The 22270-nt window shown below is 31.5% G+C and overlaps 1 protein-coding gene and 1 long non-coding RNA gene across 4 annotated transcripts in view; one reads left to right on the forward strand and one right to left on the reverse strand.

Moving 5' to 3' along the window:
- Positions 1 to 20156, reverse strand: lat (linker for activation of T cells). 2 transcript variants are annotated; one of them, NM_001446809.1, is given in 13 exon segments: positions 1 to 352; positions 2769 to 2882; positions 4466 to 4510; positions 5015 to 5104; positions 7159 to 7226; positions 7464 to 7506; positions 7620 to 7652; positions 10110 to 10168; positions 10249 to 10300; positions 10414 to 10442; positions 10684 to 10741; positions 13991 to 14095; positions 19760 to 20156. In NM_001446809.1, coding segments are annotated over 11 exon segments (678 nt in total). In that variant the 5' UTR covers positions 14094 to 14095; positions 19760 to 20156; the 3' UTR covers positions 1 to 352; positions 2769 to 2784.
- Positions 13557 to 22270, forward strand: part of LOC147845556 (uncharacterized) — an 11672-nt gene continuing 2958 nt past the window's right edge. Inside the window, exons 1-2 of one of the 2 annotated variants that reach the window (XR_015480532.1) lie at positions 13557 to 13879; positions 13971 to 14154. This is a non-coding gene — a long non-coding RNA (uncharacterized LOC147845556). The remainder of the gene's footprint in view (positions 13880 to 13970; positions 14155 to 22270) is intronic. The other variant, XR_015480533.1, reaches the window with a different exon arrangement.

The raw sequence follows: 22270 nt of genomic DNA on the forward strand, positions 1-22270 counted from the left end.
TGGATTTATTAAAACGTTTATTTCCTTATTTATACACCAATAACAAACAATTCATTACATTTCAGACATAAAAAGCTGTATTTTACATGGCGGAGTCAAACATTTCTTGTGTGTTCTTATTATTGGAAGTGAAAACTGGATGCGGTACACTGTAAACTGCAAATCTTAAAAACAACGACTATAAAACATTCTCAGGTATCGTCAGAAGGATTTAGGAAGTGAAATATGGAGTTTCCTGTGAAGTGACAGTGCTTTTTTTTTTCACTTTATATATCCCAAGCGTGGAAACTCTTGTCAGTCAGGAGGATCTTCAGGACTCTGACACTTTTAGCCGCTTGATGAAAAGCAAACCCTGGGCAAAAGATAACACAAATATATAAGGGTAAACTAAATTTAAAACGGCATAGGCCTGCATTTAAAATGATCAGTCAATATTTTATTTTAAAGAAAAATGATCATTTTGATTTATTTTAACATATTAAGTTAATTTATTTATATATTCAATTTATTTCATTTATATATATTTGTTTTTGATTTATTTTATAGATTGAATAGGTTTTTGTTTATTTTTTTATTTATTGAAATTATTATTAATTTATTTGTAGTTAATACATTTATATTTTTCCTTGTTTTATTTATTAATTTATTTTCATGTCTATTTTTATTTAATTTATATATTTTTATTTTGTTTATATTGGTTTCATTTATTGTATTAATTTATTTATTCAATTTATTTATATTGAATTATTTATTTACTTTATTTATATTGTTTTATTGATTTATTTTCATTTGTATTTATTTTTATTTACTTCATTTATATATTTTTGGTTTATATTAGCTTAATTTGTTTTATTACTTTATTTTTACTTATTGATTTTTTTTTTCGTTGTTTATTTAATTATATTTACTATTTTATTTTGTTATTTATTTTCATGTGTATTTTTATTTATTTAAATTATATATTTTTTATTTGTTTATATTGGTTTTATTTTATTTTTTATTTGTATTTATTGAAATACTTATCTGTATTTACTTCATTTATATTTCATTTTATTGTTATTTATTTGTTGATTTTTTTTTTTCATGTCTCTTAATTTTTATTTATTTAATTTACGTTTTATTTGTTTGATTTAATTCATTTATGTTATTAATTTAGTTTTATTTATTGAATTATTTTTGTTTACTTTACATTTTGTTATTTATTGATTTATTCTCATATGTATTTTTTTATTTACTTCATTTATATTTTTTGTTTATATTGACTTGATTTAATTTTACTTCTTTTTTATTATATATTTTTTATTGAAGTTGTTTATTACACTTTATTTACTATTTATTTTGTTATTTATTAATTTATTTTCATGTGTATTTTTATTGTTTTAATGTATATCTTATTTATTTAATTGTTTATTTGTCTTTACTTCATTTATATTTCATTTTATTGTTATTTATTGATTGATTTATTTTCATGGTTATTAAATTTAATTAATTTAATTTATATATTTTGTATTTGTTTATATTGATTCAATTTATTTATTTTTATTTATTTACTTCACATTTTGTTTTATTTGTTGATTTATTTCCATGTGTATTTATTTTTATTTCATTTATGTATTTTTTTTTTTGTTTGTATTGATTTAATTTATTTAGATTTATTTTACTTATACATTTGTCAAAATTCAAAACGACATAGCCCTGTGTGAAAAGTGTTTACCCTCTAAACATAACTGGCTTGCGCCAGCTTTAGCAGCAGCAACTGCAATCAAGCAGTTTCCGATAACTTGCAATGATTCTGCTAAAATGCGGTGGAGGAATTATGGCCCACTCATTTTTGTAGAATTGAGGTAATTCAGCCACGTTAAAAGGTTTTTGAGCATGAACCACCTTTTTAAGGTCATGCCATGACATCTCAATTGGATTCAGTTCAGGACTTTGACTAGGCCAATCTAAAGTCTTCATTTTGTTTTTCTTCAGCCATTCAAAAGTAAATTTGCTGGTAACCTTTAGATCATGGTCCTGCTGCAGAACCCAAGTTTGCCTCAGCTTGAAGTCGCCAACAGCTAGCCAATTATTCTCATGTTTAAAACGGATGGTTCTAATCCGTAACACTGATTGGCTGAGCTGCGTTCTAAGCTGTTATATTATATACTGTAAAGTAGTTAACATCTAAAGTGGTTCAAAACATTTTATCAACGTTGTCCTAAAACTATTCAAAAACACCCCTTTTTATCTTAGGACAATTTAAAAAAAAAAATTTGATCCACTTCAGATGCTGACTACTGTATATTCGACAAACATACACCTATGACTCTTGCTTGGCAACCATACTGCTATCAGTACGGAGCAGAAAAACACACAGTTACAAATAATTTTTAAAAAATTCATTAAATTTATTATTTTCCACTGCACCATGACTTTATATTCTATACTTATTTCTTCTAAGTGACGAGACTTTAAGCAGCAAAAGTCATTTTTGAGTGTATTTGCTTTGTTTTATTTTGTAAAATCTTGCGTTATGAAAATAATCACTTCAGTAAAGCAATAAACCCCAAGAAGCTGTGCTTTACAGTGAGTTTTTATTAGCTGAGTATGTTTTCTGCATGTTCCTAACAATGCTTTTAGCTATAATAATCTCACTGTTAACCATGGTCACTTGGGCCTCATTGCTTTAATATATTATGCTACATTCATATGCAGTAACGGTTTGGTTTTCACATGTTGACCAGACAAAGCATATAAACCTATTTAATAAAGAAATCAAATCTAACCAGTTGGAACTGGAATTCAGTCATCAGGCTCCGTCCCACCGAGACAGACATTTCCAGTGTTGACATATTCAGCGCTGCCTCCTCCATCACTGCTTAGACTTTCACGGGACAGTCCTGTGCATAACATAAAAAATATCTTTGATTACAGAGCGTTACTGCAGGGTTAATGAAGACAAACTGAAAACTTTTAAATAATTTGAGGAGAACGCAATACATCAAATGTTTTCTGAATGTAATAAGTGAAATTTATTTCGAAACTTCTGATTGTTCACAGCTGGTCCCGCATCAGCTCATAATTGATTCTCCCATCAGACGACCAGAGTTTTCTTATTTCAATGTCTTCATCTTGAAGAATCCCCTCCCTACCCACACCCACTCCAGCCTGATCTCACGAGAAAATGTAAGTATTTTACGTTTTGTAAGTTTAGTGGCTAATTTGAGTTCTGTCTTACGAAAATGTACGAGTTTAAAAAGGAGGCATGGCACCTAACCCCATCCGTCATTGGGTGATGAGCAAATCATACTAAATTGTAAGAATTAGATCATACGAATTCATACAATTTAGCCACTAAATCCAAAAGTTACGAACTCCCCCTTTCTTCCAGATGGGCGACACAGTGGCACAGTAATTAGCTCTGTTGCCTCACAGCAAGAATGTCTCCAGTTAAAGTCCCTACTAAATCAGTTGACATTTCTGTGCGGCGTTTGCTCGTTTTCCCCATGCTCGCGTAGGTTTTCCTCGGATTTTCCGTTTTCCTCACAGTCCAAAAAACATGTAACGTAAGTAAATTGAACATTGCCAATTGATACCATGACCAGGCTCTTAGCGAGTACACCTCTCCTCAGTCCTACATATACATAATTTAGCCAGAAATAAGCTGGGGGGAGTTCATCGAGATCTACCTGAGCTCAAACTCCCCTCTCGCTCCGCAAACGGGAGGGAGCCTAGGGCTCGAGGATCTCATAAGCTCCGAAATATAGGGGTTTCTCCCGGGACTGCATGCAAAACAAGCTTTATTATTAATCATTAGCTAAGAGTGAACTCTTAAGATTCAGATGAGAATAACATTTGTGATCTTTTCTGATTAAATGATGATAAAAATCTGCTCACAGGCTCAGATAAGCAACTTAAAAGTAAAGTTCCTACCACGATGACAGCTATTTGGTCTTATTTTAAGCATAGACATTTAATTCTGTTGAATTTGTCAGAAAACATTACATAATTTACTCATTTTCTGCACTAAAAATAATGTGGTCCACACAATTCCTTCATGGTGTCCCTACATAAAACAATTTTGTCCAAAAACAATCTCAAGAATCATGTTGTTTCAGCTCATTTTAAATGAGTAGTCTGAACAAGTAGCGCTGTTTGTTTTTTGTTTTGTTTTTAGTGTAGCTTTATTCATTATTATTTTTTTTTTTATTGACTGATTATTTATATGAAGGGTTCATAAATATCCTTATAATTAAAAAATTACTGACCATATCCTAAAATGCAACAGCACTTCTGGTGTGCGTTATTTTCTAATAATTCAGCAGCCAGCTGTCATTTATTACTAAATAAATTTGACTTGAATTTTAAGGTGAAATCACCATCCTCATCATCATTTTCGTTGCTAACAAGTTGTTAAAAAAGCTAAAAAAAAAAAGTCCCCGTACTGTTAATATACATACACGATAAATATATATGTATTTACCACAGTGCTCTGGAGGCTTTGGAAAGTTTTCATAGTCTTGACCTTCTGAATAAAACAACACAATAGTCATAGGATTAATTTATATATTACACACACACACTATATATATATATATATATATATATATATATATATATATATATATATATATATATACACACACTGTAAAAAGTGAAAACTTAAACTACTTAGACTTGTTACAAATAAATGAATTAAGTTTGACAAACTTAATTTCTGACAGTTTTCAGTAATAAATTACTTTAATTATTTTAGGTGTAACAAGTTTTTTACAGTACAAATAATTTCCTTCCCATGTTATCATTATAATAAAAATCATATTTATTTTATGTTTGGTGGCAAGTACAAGTATTGCTCACTAGTAATACTTGCCAAAACCAAATAACAAAAACTTGTTACACCTAAAATAACTCAATTTACTACTGAAATCTGTTATGAATTAAGTTTGTCAAGTAATTAGTTTAATATTTCACTTTTTACTGTGTATATATGTTATTGGCACAGTCGTTCTTTATTTTGAGCAACTGGTACCTGATTCTATGTCGGAGTTGACGTCGCAGCCAAATGTGTCCACAGATACATTCCCGTCTTTTGTAATTATGTTGATATAATTGTCTCCTCCTAAATGAACACAGCTCCATTAAAGAAATTCATCAATTCAACTGTTCATATATGTAGTGAAGACAAAATGATTAGCCCTTCTGTAAAACTGTGCAGTTTAACAAAGTTGTTAACTCATTACTGTGTGGAGTTTGCATGTTCTCCCCGTGTTGGCATGGGTTTCATCCGGGTGCTCCTGTTTCCCCCATAGACCAAAGACATGTGCTATAGGTGAATTGGATCAACTAAATTGGCTGTCGTTTAGGAGCGTGTGCGTAAATGTGTGTGTGTATGGGTGTTTCCCAGTGCTGAGTTGCAGCTGGAAGGGCATCTGCTGTGTAAAACATGTGATGGAATAGTTTGCGATTCATTGCACTGTGGGGATCCCCGATCTTTGTTGGAAACCTGTAACTATTGACTTCCATAGTGTTCGTTTTTTCTACTATGAAAGTCAATAAATACAGGTTTCCAACATTCTTTAAAATATCTTCTTTAGTGTTCAACGGAATAAAGAAACTCATAAATGTTGTGCATAATAGAGTTAAAGTTGAATTAAATGTTGGTTTGAACAGATAATTTAGAAAATACTGCGATTAAACCAGAAACAAATGTGGATTTTTGCTTGGAAAGAAAAGATAATGGAATTAAATGTAGCATATGATCAGGCTAAATTTAGCATTATTGAAAACAGTCAGAAAACACATGCAATTGAAACCAGAAGTTTACATACACTATAAAAAAGGAACATAACCATTTTTTAAAAATGTCTGATGGTAAATCATACTAAACGTTTACTACTTTAGGTCCGTTAGGATTACCTAAATGATTCACATTTGCTAACTGCCAGAATAATGAGAGAATATTTTTTTTACATTTTTAATTTCTAGACAGTCGAAAGTTTACACACATGTCCTTGGTATTTTTTTAGCTTTGCTTTTAAACTGTATAACTTTGGTCAATTTTTTGGGTATCCTTCCACAAGCTTCTCACAATAGTTTGCAGAAATTTTGGCCCATTCCTCCAGACAGAATTGGTGTAACCGAGTCAGAGTTGTTGGCTGTCTTGCTCACACAAGCTTTTTCAACTCTGCCCACAAATTTTCTATAGGATTGAGATCAGGGCTTTGTCATGGCCACTCTAAAACATTCACTCTGTTGTCCTTAAAGCACATTTTAACTAATTTGGCAGGATGCTTAGGGTCATGGTTTGTTTGGAAGACCCATTTGTGGCTGAGTTTAAATTTCCTGGCTAATGACTTGAGATGTTGCTTCAGTATTTCTACATCATGTTATTTTTTCATGATGCGTTCTATGCTGTGAAGTGGACCAGTCCCTCCTGCAGCAAAACAGCCCCACATGATGCTGCCGCCCCCATGCTTCACAGTTGGGATGGTGTTCCTAGGTGAGTAAGCTTTCCCCTTTGTCCTCCAAATGGAAAACTGGTTATTATGGCCAAACAGCTCAATCTTAGTTCCATCAGAACTATCAGATTCCATCAGATTTAGTTGATTCTGGCTTGTTGATTTTCCACATGTTGTCACACAAGGAAGTCGTGTGTTTGAGGTTTTCCTTTAATACTATTCTACAGTTGTGCCTCCAAATAACTCAAATGTTGTCAATTAGCCAATCAGAAACTTTCAAATCCTCGACACCATTATCGGAGCTTTTTCAGAGGCACAATGTTCTTATCGTATGTAAACTTGACTTTCAAGAAAAGTTTAAACAATTTCTCAAAAATCTCTCTCTCATTATTCTGCTATTAAGCATGACAGAAACAAGTTTGATATTCCTAACTTACCTAAAAAAGAAAATGTTCAGTCACATTAACATCAGACTTTTTAAAAAATTGTTATGTGCCTTTTTATACAGTGCATGTAAACTTCTGGTTTCAACTGTATGAAGGTTGCAGTGTGTAAGAGCTGCTGAAGTGGAGAGTTAGGAGAAAATGGCCTTTAAAGATATCTGATGGTGCAAAAGAACCCATTGAATGTTGTCTTTGCATTAAACTGAATGCACACGTTAGGAAAAGCCATTCTATATGGCTGCATTATCTCATCTTCAGATGATCTTTTGTACCTGAGCTCTGGGATGAAGCTCGACTGCGTTCCTGCAACTGTGCGGTGGGAGAATCTGGAAGAACAACTCTGGAGGAAAGAATGATTTGCTCCATTAATTGTCTATGGATAACGATTTAGTTTTTGCATTGAAAAAAAATACAGGGTTGCAACACAATTAACTCATGTATTTCAGTGTTGGGTTATGTCTGGAAGGACATTCGCTGTGCAAAACACATGCTGGAATAGTTAGCAGTTCATTCCGCTGTGATAAATAAGGGACTAAGCCAAAGGAAAATGAATGAAGGAATGAAGGTGTGCTCTTACATGTAGTCACTTGGAGGATGTATATTCAGCTCATTTTCGTTTTCTAGAGAAGAGGGATCTGTTCAGAATCAAACATGTTTGTTCACTCAAAAAAGACCTTCAGTTTAAGCCGAGTTCAGTGAAGTATTTGTAAGCCACTTGTTTGGTTTCTCTTACCGCTTTGATTCACATAACTGGCTTGACTTTCAGCTGCAGAGGAAAAAAGAGAGAGAGATGTTTGCTTTAATAACACTTTATTAGCACATTTTAGACAAAGTGTGGCTCATGCTTACATAAAACAAAATATTTAAAAAATAAAAATATGTGTTGTGACTAGCATTTTACGCAGTTTTGTTATTTTTTATTCTGTAAAAGTGCTTAGAGTATGACAAATGTGCAGCGTATTAAAGAAGTATTATAAAAATTATAATTCCAATTTAAAATGATGAATTTTACATAAAACATGTTTGAAAAAAAAAAGCTTAATAAAGTCAAAAGTATAAAAGATGTATTTATTATCGAAACATTTTTGCTTGGTATGGATTGTATTAATGCAGCAGTAAATTACACTAGATTTTATAGTAAACTATTATTGTCTCAAAGATAAATATGACTCTGAAAGGGTTATTATAGTAGACCTACACTAAATCAAATAAAAAGAGCTTTGTTACTTGAAGTTTTTAATTAAGAAAATAATTAGTAATCTTGATGTGTGATTTTGTCAGTTTTATTTGTTTTTTAAAGTGATTATTTTGTTCAGTTTTTAAAACAAATGTGACTATACACTCACTGGCCACTATATTAGGTACACCTAACTAGTTCCAGGTTGGACCCCCTTTTGCCTTCAGAACTGCCTTAATCCTAATTCAACAAGGTACTAGAGATATTCCTCAGATATTCTGGTCCGCACTGAAATGATGGCATCACGCAGTTGCTACAGATTTGTCGGCTGCACATGATGCGAATCTCTTGTTTTACTACATCCCAAAGGTGCTCTATTGGATTAAGATCTGGTGACTGTGGAGGCCATTTCAGTACAGTGAACTCATTGTCATGTTCAAGAAACCAGTCTGAGATGGATTGAGCTTTATGACATGGAGCGTTATCCTGCTGGAAGTAGCGATCAGAAGATGGGTACACTGTGGTCCTAAAGGAATGGACATGGGCAGGAACAATACTCGGGTAGGTTTTGGCGTTGACACAATCCTCAGTTGGTACTAATGGATCTAAAGTGTGCCAAAAAAATATCCCCCTCACCATTACACCACCACCAGCCTGAACTGTTGATACAAGGCAGGATGGATCCATACTTTCATGTTGTTGACGCCAAATTCTGACCCTACCATCCGAATGTTGCAGCAGAAATTGAGACTCATCAGACCATCATATATCAGATACATCAGACCAGGCTACATTTTTCCAATTTTCTATTGTCCTATTTTGGTGAGTCTGTGCAAATCGTAGCCTCGGTTTCCTGTTCTTAGCTGACAGGAGTGGCACCAAGTGTGGTCTTCTGCTGCTGTAGCCCATCCGCTTGGACGTGTTGTGTGTTCAGAGATGCTCTTCTGCATACCTCGGTTGTAGCAAGTGGTTATTACTGTTGCCTTTTTATCAGCTGGAACCAGTCTGGCCATTCTCCTCTGACCTCTGGCATCAACAAGGCATTTGCACCCACAGATCTACCGCTCACTGGATATTTTCTCTTTTTCAGACCATTCTCTAAACCCTAGACATGGTTGTGCATAAAATCCCAGTAGATCAGCAGTTTCTGAAATACTTAGACCAGCCCGTCTGGCACTAACAACCATGCCACATTCAAAGTCACTTAAATCACCATTTTTACTTCCCTAAATGCATTGAGTTGCAGCCATGTGATTGGCTGATCAGAAATTTGCGTTACGCAGTTGGACAGATGTACCTAATAAAGTGGCCGGTTTAAATGCTATATACTATATAGTCTAAATGAAAAGAGAAAAATACATATTTATATATATATATATATATATATATATATATATTATTGGAAAAGTAATATGTCACAAAAAAATAAAAGCGACAAAACCCCACATTAAGCTTACTAAATATTTTATTAAAGTTAATGTGAAAACTGAAAAGCTCCAAAATAAAATTGAAGGAATATACATTTTTCTCCTGTATTTACACTTATTTTACTATTATTTTTCAGATTTGTCTTGATTCAAACATTTTTGTTTTTACTTTCATAAAAAACTAAAGAAACTAAACACAAACAACTAGAAATAATTTCAAAAAGTGAAACATATAGTTACATTTAAAAAAAGAAAACGACAAAGAAAATTAGAGGGAAAAATAATAAAGGTGAAAAAACCACACCTTAAGATTACTAAATATTTGATTAAAGTTCATGTGAAAACAGAAAAGCTTAAAGCAAAATACAAAAGAAAAATATTATGTTTCTTTTTCTATTAATTTTTTTCAGATTCTGTTTTAATTTAAACTATTTGGTTTGTGTTTTCATTAAAATTACTAAAATCACTAAATGAAAATGACTAGAAATATACATGAAAACAGAAAAGGTAAATCCAAAAAAAATGTAAAATATTAACTCAAGAAAATCTAACCGTGATTGAAAACGTTTACTCAACAACATCAATGACACTCAAATAAAAACGACTGTAAATGACTCACTTTCTGAAGGAGGACAGGAGGGAACTTTTGTGATGGTAATAGATGGAGAGCTCAGCGAACTGAGGAAAGAGAGATCATTATTATTAAAAAAAGTGAATGAATGAATGAAGCACAGCCTAAAATCAGGGCTCAGACTCACGGGTGTATTGGGTAAGGTATGCCGGTGATTCTGTGATCTGGATGGGGCGCATCTGAATAATAAAGAAGACAAGAATGATTCATGCACATTTAGATTTGAACACTGTGTAGTCTACATTAACTAAAGAGTTCTGTAGTGTGTTAGAAGAGAGGGCAGTTTATTTACATGTCGAATGGGGATGCCGTAACCCAAATCTGTAAGAAAAGAGACAAAAAGCTGAGATATACAACTTCAAAACACAACATATATACACTAGTCAGCATTTGAAGTGGTCAAACAAGTTGTGCTAACACACGAATGGGGGTTGTTCAATAGTTTTAGGCCAACTTTGATGAAATGTTTTGATAGCTACTTCAAATGTTGACTACTGTATATCTATATATTTAGAGAAATTATGATTGAAGTATTATTGGTTTCTGAAGTAATATTTCTTACGCTGAGGATTGTGAGTTGTATTCTGAACTGTAGTCACTGGGCCTCTGTGGGATAGATGCTGTAAAATAAATAAATAAATATAATATAATATAATATAATATAATATAATATAATATAATATAATAATAAAATATAATATAATATAATATAATATAATATATGTGACAATAGTTACATATTTGTATGCTCTGGTGAGTAAAATAAATATTTAATAGTTATATTCATACTTCCCTATGGATTAAATATTGATTGAAAAATCATAAACATTCTTTTTGTATTCTTTAATACCTGAGTATGCAAATAATCTGTATGAAATTTCAGCTAATTTGAATACATTTCTAGCACAAAAAGTTTTTGGTTTTGACACATTATGCCATAGAGAAATCTGATATATGGGAATTCATGCAAATTACATATATGACAAGTTCACATTTGGATTTAACATATATAATAGACACTCACTGGCCACTTTATTAGGTACACCTGCCCAACTGCTCATTAACGCAAATTTCTAATCAGCCAATCACATGGCAGCAACTCAATGCATTTAATCATGTAGACATGGTCAACACAATCTGCCGCGGTTCAAACTGCAATGAGTTTCCTGTACTCAAACGGCCTTCACAGTCACCAGAACTCAACCCAATATAGCTCCTTTGGGATGTGGTGGAACAAGAGATTCGCATAATGGATGTGCAGCCGACAAATCTGCAGCAGCTGTGTGATGCTATCATGTCAATATGGAGCAAAATCTCTGAGGGATATTTCCAGTACCTTGTTGAATCTATTCCACGAAGGATTAAGCCAGTTCTGAAGACAAAGGGCGGTCCAACCCAGTACTGGTAAGCTGTACCTAATAAAGTGGCCGGTGATTATATATGTCATATATGCAACATCTATTTAAAAAATGGCTGATGGAATCACAAATATGTACCTATATGTTCAAATATATTACATACAATTACACATATATGTTCATATACGGCCATAGCTATAATTATATAGCTATAATTTGAACTATAGCTATAATTGTATAATAAATTATATAGCTATAATTTGAATTTATATACATTGACGATTGGGGGCCAAGTTTTTCGGTTATGCTCGGTAAGATGCCTCAGTGAACCAAATTTATATATTTAATTCAATTACATCTAATTTTTTTGAGGGATATTAAGTAGTTCTTACGTATTTGTGATATTAAGTAAACGGTGACAGGTTTGCTTTCCTGCACCTACTAATAAATGACCATGAAAGACTGCACATATAATTTTATTTTATGGTTTCATTTTCACCATACTGTTAATAATAAAATACAAACTATGCATATAGTTTTACAGACATCTACAAACACCTTTTTTTTAAGAAACAGGTTTTGTGAACACTTACACTGTCTGTTGGTGCTCTAGATTTGCTGGTTTCAAACTTTTCTGGCGCAAACATGCATTCACCATGGTACGAACCATTGAACGGTGGTCAAATGTATATTGAAGTTATCTATTATTTTAATGATCAATATTATTAAAAATACAAATCATAGCAAACTATTTCGTCACAATTAAAGGGCAGACCCCTCATACATCTTATCCCAAACCCCCCCTGTAATTCGCACCCTGCCTACATCTTTGTAATGCCAACGGTTTAAAAAAATGTTGACATATATGGCATTTTATTCATGTAAAACCCAAATATGACCTGGTATGTCTCCTATGTAATTTCTGAAATCTACCTGAGATCAAACTGCCCTCTCGCCCTGCAATGGGAGGGAGCCCAGGGCTCCAGGATCTCATAAGCTCAGGGCTTTCTCCCGGGAAAGCTTGCCAAACAAGCTTTATTATCAATCATCAGCTAAGTGTGAACTGTTGAAATCAGATATCTATAGAATGAAAGGTTTTAACTGAAGGGATTTTGGAAATCTCTTTTTTTTAATCACTTTTTTAAAGAATAAAATAATAAGACGTTTTACATATTAGAAAGCATCCTTCTGTAAATCCTTCAGAATACATGTGTGAATAAAACTAAAGTGTGGTGTAGCCTAGGGTTATTATGACTGCAGAGTGTTTACATGCACTTCAATGAGTTTATAGGAAGTTCCGCTGACAGATGTAGAAAATGAAATTCTTGCTCGGCTTCAAACACACTTACAGTTGAAGTCAGAATTATTAGCCCCCTTTGAATTTTTTATTATGTAATAAATGTTTCCTAAATTATGTTTAACAGAGCAAGAACATTTTCACAGTATGTCTGATGATTGTTCATCAGGAGAAAGTCTTGTTTGTTTTATTTTGGCTAGAATAAAAGCAGTTTTAAATTTTTTTAAAACCATTTTGACTCAAAATTATTAGCTGTTTATAATTAAATGTTTTTAGAACAAACCATCACTTTAACTTGCCTAATTACCCTAACCTGCCTAACCTAATTAACCTAGTTACGGCTTTAAATGTCACTTTAAGCTGTTTAGAAGTGTCTTGAAAAATATCTAGTCAAATATAATTTACTGTCACGTTACGTCAAATATAATTTACGTCTCAAGTTAGTCTGACGAAAAAACTGATGTTGGCGAAGATTAGGCTACACGCATTATTTATAGATTACTGGTCGCACATTTAGTTCTTAAAATGCTAAATTATGGATTGAGAAATGTTTATTTAGTCAAAAAGAGCTGATTGTAGCCTGGCTTCGTTTAAAATGCTGTATATTGATTATAAACAAAGTCTATATGCAAGACATGTCACTCGTATCGTTTTGGATGGGGAAAAGTGTAACGGTCAATTTGGCAAATAAAGCCCGCCTTCGAGTACAGAAGCCAATCATCGATAGCTATATGGGGAATAAAGCCCGCCTTCTAGTACAAGAGCCAATCATTGATCGTTATAGGCCGATGATACTCTGAGAGAGGGGCTCAGACCAGACGCGAGTTTCTGTAGATTTTGTGTGTTTTGGACTTTTAGAAATGAAACTAATGAGACAGTTGTTGTTAAAATTTATTGGTGATTCCTAATATTAAATTCAATCGTAAGCTTGGCAAGCAGTTTTGGAGAATTCAATGTTTCCTTATGCAAACAGAATGCCCGAGAATACTGCCCGAGAGGCGTTTTAAAGATGGCCGCCGAGTGAAATTACTTTCTGGACTTTGCTATAAAATGCGCGTCCCGTCATAATTAGAATAATTGTGAGTCGAAACCAACGTTGTACTGTGAGTATTTACATTTAATTGAAGTGAAGTACACCTCAAATGTCATCTTCATCACTCATTTTAAATTGAGCTCACACTCTTTTTATTACAGGTAAAGTTTGGAGGTCTTACTTGGTTGTTTATGTCCCCAGCAATATGTACAAAGGCCGGTCGCGAAGATGATTGACAGCAAGAGAAGACCGCCCACCATAGACAGCAGTTCAATGGAGTCCATAACTGAGAAAACAAACAGACGACAACATCCCTTCAACTCCTTCTGGGTCTGTGGTTTTTAGGTTAGTGTGACTAAACCTGCATTGGATAATTTCGCATAAATGATGAAGCAGCTTAAGAAATGTCAAGTGACCTCATTTTCTTTTGGTTTTCATGAAACTGACCTGTTTAGAATATGAAAATGTATCAAAGGTGAGAGAATTTGTTGAAGTGCTTTACTTGTTTCCTAATGTTAGTTACTGAAATGACTTTAACAATGGCTTTTTACTCAACCTTTTCTCAGAAATAAAGGTATAAAAGCTGTATCTTTAATTAGATTAGATTTGTTTGGTTATAACAGCTTTAGATTTGTTTTTAATACTGACTAATCTTAATTAAAACATATCTCAAGTTGTGTATTGATTTAAAAGGGGAGATGGTTGTTTCTCCAAGAAATCTGTCATAATTCTGTGAATGTGCTTCTTTAAAAGTTTTCACTTTTTTCAGTGACTGAAATGACTTAAAAAATGGCTAGACATCCCTACTTAATTGTTTTCAGAAAAAAAGTATAAAAGCAGTATAAACCCACAAACAATGTATAGGACAAACAAAAATTCCACTGTAAGCTCTCACAGACTGAGAAGTATAATATGAATCAAATATTAAGCAATAAAATGTATCCCAAAATAATAATAATAATAATATAAAATGAAATAACTTGAAAACAAAAATAAATCAACATACAGTACAAAAACATCAACCAAAAACAATGTACAGAGTTTAACAAAACCATATTTATTAAACACATCAAACTTTTCAAACATTAAGTTATTTTTAAAGCCTCTGTAGATTTGTCAACCTCCTTTTTAAAGACAGTAAATTAAGGTGGCGTTTTAAAAATGTTACATTTATGGACAAAAAATGTAAATAAAATAAAGATTTTGCAATTAGGTCTTAATTTTTGTTCTCTAAATATACTTAAAATTTTAGCATGTTCCAACAAATAGATTTGAACATGCATAATTATTTTATTTTAGACCTACAGTGGTACTTCAGAACAGAAAAACGAATATTTTAGTACCTAATAGGGTTGCACGGTTTACCGGTACTATGGTAGTATCGTGATACTATGGCTCCAAAATACTGCCAATGCCACTGTAGTTTGTAAACAGTAGTATCGTCATTAACAGTCTATCTACATTACATAAGGTTTCATGTGGAAAGTCACTAAAATGCTCACATGTTTGTGCAACAATAGACCTCTTTATTTTAATAGTCTGTGTAGCCCTTTAAGGTTGCAAAACTGTGTAGAATTCACACATTTTATAGTAGCCTATTGCACTTATTTAGACGTTTCAGTTCCAACGCACATCTGAATCAGTTCATTTCTGAACTGTCAGTATGATTTAGTAGCTACAACAACCACAGCAATCTCTTTAAAAGAACGACTCACAAAGTGAAATTTTGAATTATTTGGATTCTTACCTGATAAGACAAAAAAAAAAAATAGATGAAAAACCCAAAAGAGCGACAGGAAACATTTAAATAATTTTTCACCACTTCATATAGGCTAATTTTGTTGATATATTACTGTTTTTGTAACCAATTTCGTTTGGTATAATTTGTATCTTTATTTTAATTTGTTTATTTTTGTTGGTCAGTTATCTACAAAATAGTTTAGGTGAAGTGATGTGCAATTACTTTTTTCAATAATAAGGGAATTATGAATTCAATTCAAGTAAGCCTATATTAACATATAACATATAGTATTTCTGACAATTTTATTGGTTTCCTAGAGTTGAGTAATGAATTACAGTATAGCTTGGTATCTTGATATAGCTGGTATAGTATTGTATTATGAATTAATGGTATTGCGACAGCCCTAGTACCTAAGGTGTCCATATTGTAATCTACATAATGTACATATTTTGTACCTAAAAAGATTTTTAAAAATTACTTTTTAAAAAATATATACCACATGAGTGACAGCTTTTATACCATTATTTAATGTGAAGCATTAATCGTTATAATTTATATCACTTAATATCACTCAAAACCTGCTCTACTTTCTGGCAAATTACTTTCTCTTCCCGGATATTACACTGTCTTGCAGAACTTATGATGATGATGACTAATGTGGCTTATCAGTTGAAAACAGTTGCAAAAGTCTTGCACTCTTGTTTTCCCATAAAATCATCTTAACGTTTAGAAAATGCGAGAGTTACTTTTATTAACATAAGCGAATGTGGTCATCTACTATGCTTAGGATAAGAAAAAGTAATACATGTTCAAAAGAGGTTCTGCAAAAAAAGTAATAATAATAATAATTTGAATGTAATATTTTGAAGTGCCTCCTTGTTTTTTCTTTCAATTATGATTTTACATTATATTCTATAATATTTATTGGGGTTACACACGGTTGAGCAATTATCTTGTACTGTTTGGTTATAATAGCATCAGTTTTAGTTTTAATACTGACTACACTTATGCAAAACAAAATAGGTTTGCACAAAGTTGTAGCATCCTATAGAAAGTTGATTTAAAAGCGAGATAGGCGTTTCTCTGAGAAACTGTCACAAATCTGTGAATGTGCTTCTTTAAATAATCTTTTTCAAAGTATGTTAATTAATTCACATGCTTTGTTTTAGTCCTGTGGTCTTTCAGAAAATAAATTCATTGATTATTTAATTTTTCTGATGAATGAAATCAAATAGTGTACAGTGCATTATTTACTAAATTCTCAGCAGAGTTTTATTGCAACTATATTATATTATTATAAAAAATGACATTTGAGTTAATTTTCATGTTAATGATGATTTCATAGCTTGTGCATCACAGATTAAACACTTTCAGACTCTATGCAGCTCAACTGAGTTTTAAGAAATTCAAATATATATATATATATATTATTATTTTTTTTTTAATGTACAGTAAATTGTCATTTATTTACATTTCTTTGTAACACTTTACAATAAGGTTCCATTAGTTAATGTTAATGTATTAATTTACTTTTGTGAACAAACAATGAACAGCAAATTTAATACAGCATTTATTCTTCTTTGTTATGTTAGTTTGTTAGCATACAGGGCATTAACATTAACAAGTACAATTATGGATTTAATAATGCATTAGTAAATGTTGAGTTATGACTAATAAATGCTGTACTAGTATTGTTTATTCGACATATCATTATATCTTTAGTTCATGTTAGTAAATACAATAACTAATGAATCCTTATTTTAAAGTGTGAGCAATTTCTCTTTAGTCACACATCTGTTTTTAGAAATATTTCAAACATTTTTTTCATGATAAAAACTTTTGTTTTATAACCTATTTTGATGTATTTTCATGTTTTGAGACTGAAAGTCGAAGTTTAAAAATGTGTAAAACTTATAAACAAGGAATTTGAAAAGCAGCATATAAATGATGTAAACATGTTAAAATTGAAGGGATTAATGTTAAAAAAAACTGTTGGTTTTGGTTTTAATTCATATCTGTATAGACGTGCAACATTTTTTTGTATCCTTTTTGTATAAACATCAAAAAATATCACTTCTTATTTTTTAATGATAATTTCTGCAGTTCACTAAATTTACTTGCTTTAGTTTAGAGAAGAGCTGTATACCCAATTACAACACTCAAAATAGCAACAACCAACCAACAAACAAACAAAAAAGAGTTTACCCCAATGCATACATCAGTTTTAGCAGATACAAAAGCTCTTTTCCTCTGTGTCATTTTTTAAAAAACGTGGTCTTTTCAGGTGGAAAGTTCTGCTGGTTTTAATTTGACAGATTCTCAATCTGCGAAATTTCACTCAGCATCACCTGCCTTGCAAGCTTTTACACACCTCTATATATGTGAGTGTGTGGCTGTCTGTGGTTGCATTCAGTGCCAGGAAACGGATTTCCTGTATTTTGCAGTTAGATGAAGTAGAAGAAGAAAAAAAAAACAACAACGACACATTATGTATGCTTTAGGCCTCTCTTTATCCCAAATTTATCAAGCTATAGAGAAATACCTAGAATCCCAAAACTACAAATACCTGTTTTATATTAAGAAAACTTATCAACTTTTCCAGTCACACTTAACAATAAGGTTTCATTAGTAACATACTGACATGAACTAATAATAAACAATACTTGTGCTGCATTTCCTAATCATAGTTCAACATTTAATAATGCATTAGTAAAATCCAAATGCATGCTTGATTACATTAGTTCATACACTGTAAGTTAACATGAACAACTTTATTTTTATTAACAAACATGAATACTGTATGTTCATGTCAGTAAATATATTAAATAATATAACCTTATTACAAAGCACTGCCAAATTTTGAAATTCAATATCATTAATATGCATCTAATCACTCAGTTATTTGCATAAAATAATTCATGTTTTTATAAGCAACATATATTTTCTCATGTGTTAATTTGGTCAAAAATACTTCTGGTAAGAAATTAAAGTGAGAGAATGTTTTATAATTGGTCTGTAGTAGGAAAGGCAATGTGATAATAAGGTTTCGTTTGTGGTTAAAGACCTCTTGACCTTTTGATTCTAATCAAAGTAAAGCAAAAAAAAAAAAGCAAAAAAAAAAAAAAAAAAAAATATATATATATATATATATATATATATATATATATATATATATATATATATATATATATATATATATATATATATATATATATATATATATATATATATATATATATATTGTTTCAGTCAGTTTGTAATTAAAATGTCCAAATGCCAAAATCTATACAGTAACTAAACAAAATTGTGATTGCCTTAAATCATTATAATCAACTATATTGGTCATTTTACTCTACATTTAATTAAACAGACTTAAAACAGCTCATATGACTAAAAAAAAATCAAGTTGAAATCTGGTAAATGAGATAAATTAACATGTTGATCATGTAATGTTTTACAGTGTATTTGCTAAGGTTATATTAAAACTAAGTTGAAATATGATGAACTTATTTTAATGAATTCAGTGGACATAAGAACATGTTAATCATGTTATTTTTTACTGTGTATTTGCTAAGGTTGTATTAAAACTAAGTTTACAGTGTATTTATTAAGGTTACATATCTTAAAGGAAAATTAACAGATGCAAACAGTAAATTGAAAATTGCAACAGAAGTTAATTAGGACTGTTCATTTTCATTAGTTTCATTATATAATTAATAAGCCAAATAGTCTCTAAAAGCTAGCAAATATATAGTTTACCTAAATAATAGCTTTATTTACTAACTCATTTGCACTAAAGTAATTTATAAAAACAATATGGACTTCTTTAAAACAAAAACAAAAAACATTGTAAATCATATCATCTAAATTCTAACTAACTAGACTGACAACTAAACTGGACTGACACAGTTTCAATTTACTAGAACTTCTATGTTAAGCTGCTTTGACACAATCCACATTTTAAAAGTGCTATAGAAATAAAGATGAATTGAATTGAACAACCCAAAATTTGTGAACAGTAAAGTTTCTCATCTGCACTGATTTAAAGTGATGTATCATAAATTGTATTATATTTGATAGCACTAAAAACACACTTAGAATAAAAGCCTAGAACATATAAACCCAGACTTAAGCTCTCAGTGTCGCTGAAACCTTTTTAAGAGTATTCCACATTTTGAAGAGAGAAAAAGAAAAGTTAAAAGCACTTACCCAATAAGTAGCAGCAAACAACACAGCACGATTTACGCTCAGCAGAGATCTGCAACCAAACTGGACTCTTCTCACTCACTCTGCAGATTGTAGCAGTCACACCTCATACCAGCTTCACACTAAACCTGCCACCATTTTTTATTCTTCCTCCCACACAGCTCACAATTTGCTCCTCAACTTTTGCTCCCCAAACCCAAATTGAAACAATCCTAGTAGTCAGTCGTTTAACCTGCGCATTTCTGCTGAAGTCAATTCCTTAAGTTTTATAATTTAAGAGCCACTGAGGAGCGTCCTGATCTGCAGGGCCTTTTGCCGCAAAAGAACTTGACTTTTAGGTTTCTCTGCTCACTGCATTTGCTCTCTGCCTCCTCATAGGCTCATTGAAAGCGCCCTCTCTGACACTTGCACCACTCAGCATCTTTTTTTTTTCTTCAACCTTTTCATTTTTGTAACTGGCTGTTCTCTCGCTCATTTCACCTCCCTCTATATCACATCTCTTTTATCTGTTCAGCTTTCTGTCACCATGCAGATTCTTTTCATTTGTTAGATGTTGGGAGTCAACAACCAGGTTCACTAAATGTTCAATTATACACTGTAAAAGCCAAAAAGTCAGTGCAACGCAACTCAAACCATTTGAGGAAACCGATTGCAACAAGCCATTTAGGTTAAAAAACTAATCCTAACGAGTACTGTGAACTTAATCCATATAAGTAAATTAAGAAATTTAAACAGTAAAACGCAATAAATTAAGAGAACTTAAACCAACTGAGTACTGTAAAACCAATAAATTAAGGCAACTCAAACCGTTTGAGAAACCGATTGCTATAAACCATTTGAGTTAAACTAATCTATATTAGTACTGTGAACTTACTTTATTTAAGTTGAAGTAATGAGGTATTTAATTAACTCATTAACTTCAACACTGATTTCAAAACTCTTTTCAAATGAGTAGAACTAACTTTCAGTTAAATTTGAGTTAACTACACTCATTTCATTTGCTAAAGTTGACTGTTGGGTTTTACAGTGTACAATATAATTGTAATTATTGCATACATTATGAATTATGACCAAACATTATGATGTATATAAAAGCTTAATGTGACTATTTTCAATTTCATAAGGTTCCTTTTACAGCATCGATGTTGTAATGTTATTACAATACATTCAGTTAAACAGACTTAAACATTAATTTAGTTGTTCAAGCGTAAAATGAGATGGAAGACCCTGTAACCGCTTGCACCGTCAGGAGCAGCAGGTGAACACAGAAACTTAATTGAAAATACTGGAGTAAAATAAACGGTCATATAAAAGACATGGCGGGGGGAAATTGTAAATTAATGCAGTGCTACTTGTCTGGTCTGAGACCCACATTATATCGTATATCTATCACGTAGTGAAGATTGCTGATTTTTAAAGACCTTAAACATGAAGATTGCTAATTTTTCTGACCTTAAACATGGCGCTTTTATAATGGAAAGGCAGTTCACCAGAAGCGCTGAGGCTATCTAGCTGAAATTAAAAATCTGAGTGCATATACCCCATTCATCTTTGTTAATGTTAGTTTGTTAACTTGCAGTGCATTAACTTAAATTAAGAAGTACAATTATGGATTTTAATGGTGCATTGTTAAATGTTGAGTTATGATTTAATTATTTATAAATGCTGTACTATGTTTATTCTTAGTTCTATGTTAGTAAATACAGCAACTAATGAATTGTTTCAAAATACACCTTTTGATGTATTTTCATGTTTTAAGACAGAAAGTCCTGGTTTAGAAATGTGTAAAAAAAAAGTCTAAACATTTAGGAGGACAAAAAAAATTAAGATTTTTTGGTTTTAATAGATTTTAACATATTTTAGGTGCATTTTTTTGTATAAACACCACAAATAAAAATATAAATTCTTATTTCCTTGCGATAATTTGTGCCGTTTGCTGTTTGTTTGCTTCATAGAAAAGCTGTATATACAATTACAACACTCAAAAAAACCAACCAACAAACAAACAAACAAAAAACCCTGCAGGTTTACCCCAGCGTACATCAATGTTAGTAAATACATTATATTACATTATAATCAATCAAAATAAAAAATGATTTTAAGTTGACCTGATTGAGCCCCACTTTATATCGTATATCAATCAGGTTGTGAAGATTGCTGATTTTTAAAGAAATTTTTGTTGGAAATACAGTTCACCAAAAGTTCACCAGAAGCGCTGAGGCTGGCTGGCTGAAATTAAAAGTCTGAGTGCATATAGCCTATTCATCTTTAATGTTAGTTTGTTAATGCATTAACCTACATTAACAAGTACAATTATAGATTTTAATAACGCATTAGTACATACTGTACTATGTTTATTTTTAGTTCTATGTTAGTAAATACAGCAACTAATGAAATGTTTTTAAATACAGTATTTTCCTGTTTTAAAACTGAACGTCTTGATTTAGAAATGTGAAAAAAAAAGTACAAACATTTAAGAGGGCAAAAAAAAAAATAAAAGTGTAAATGTTTTGG

The sequence above is a fragment of the Danio rerio genome, chromosome 3, assembly GCF_052040795.2.
Source record: "Danio rerio strain M-AB ecotype USA chromosome 3, GRCz13ab, whole genome shotgun sequence".
NCBI lineage: Eukaryota > Metazoa > Chordata > Actinopteri > Cypriniformes > Danionidae > Danio > Danio rerio.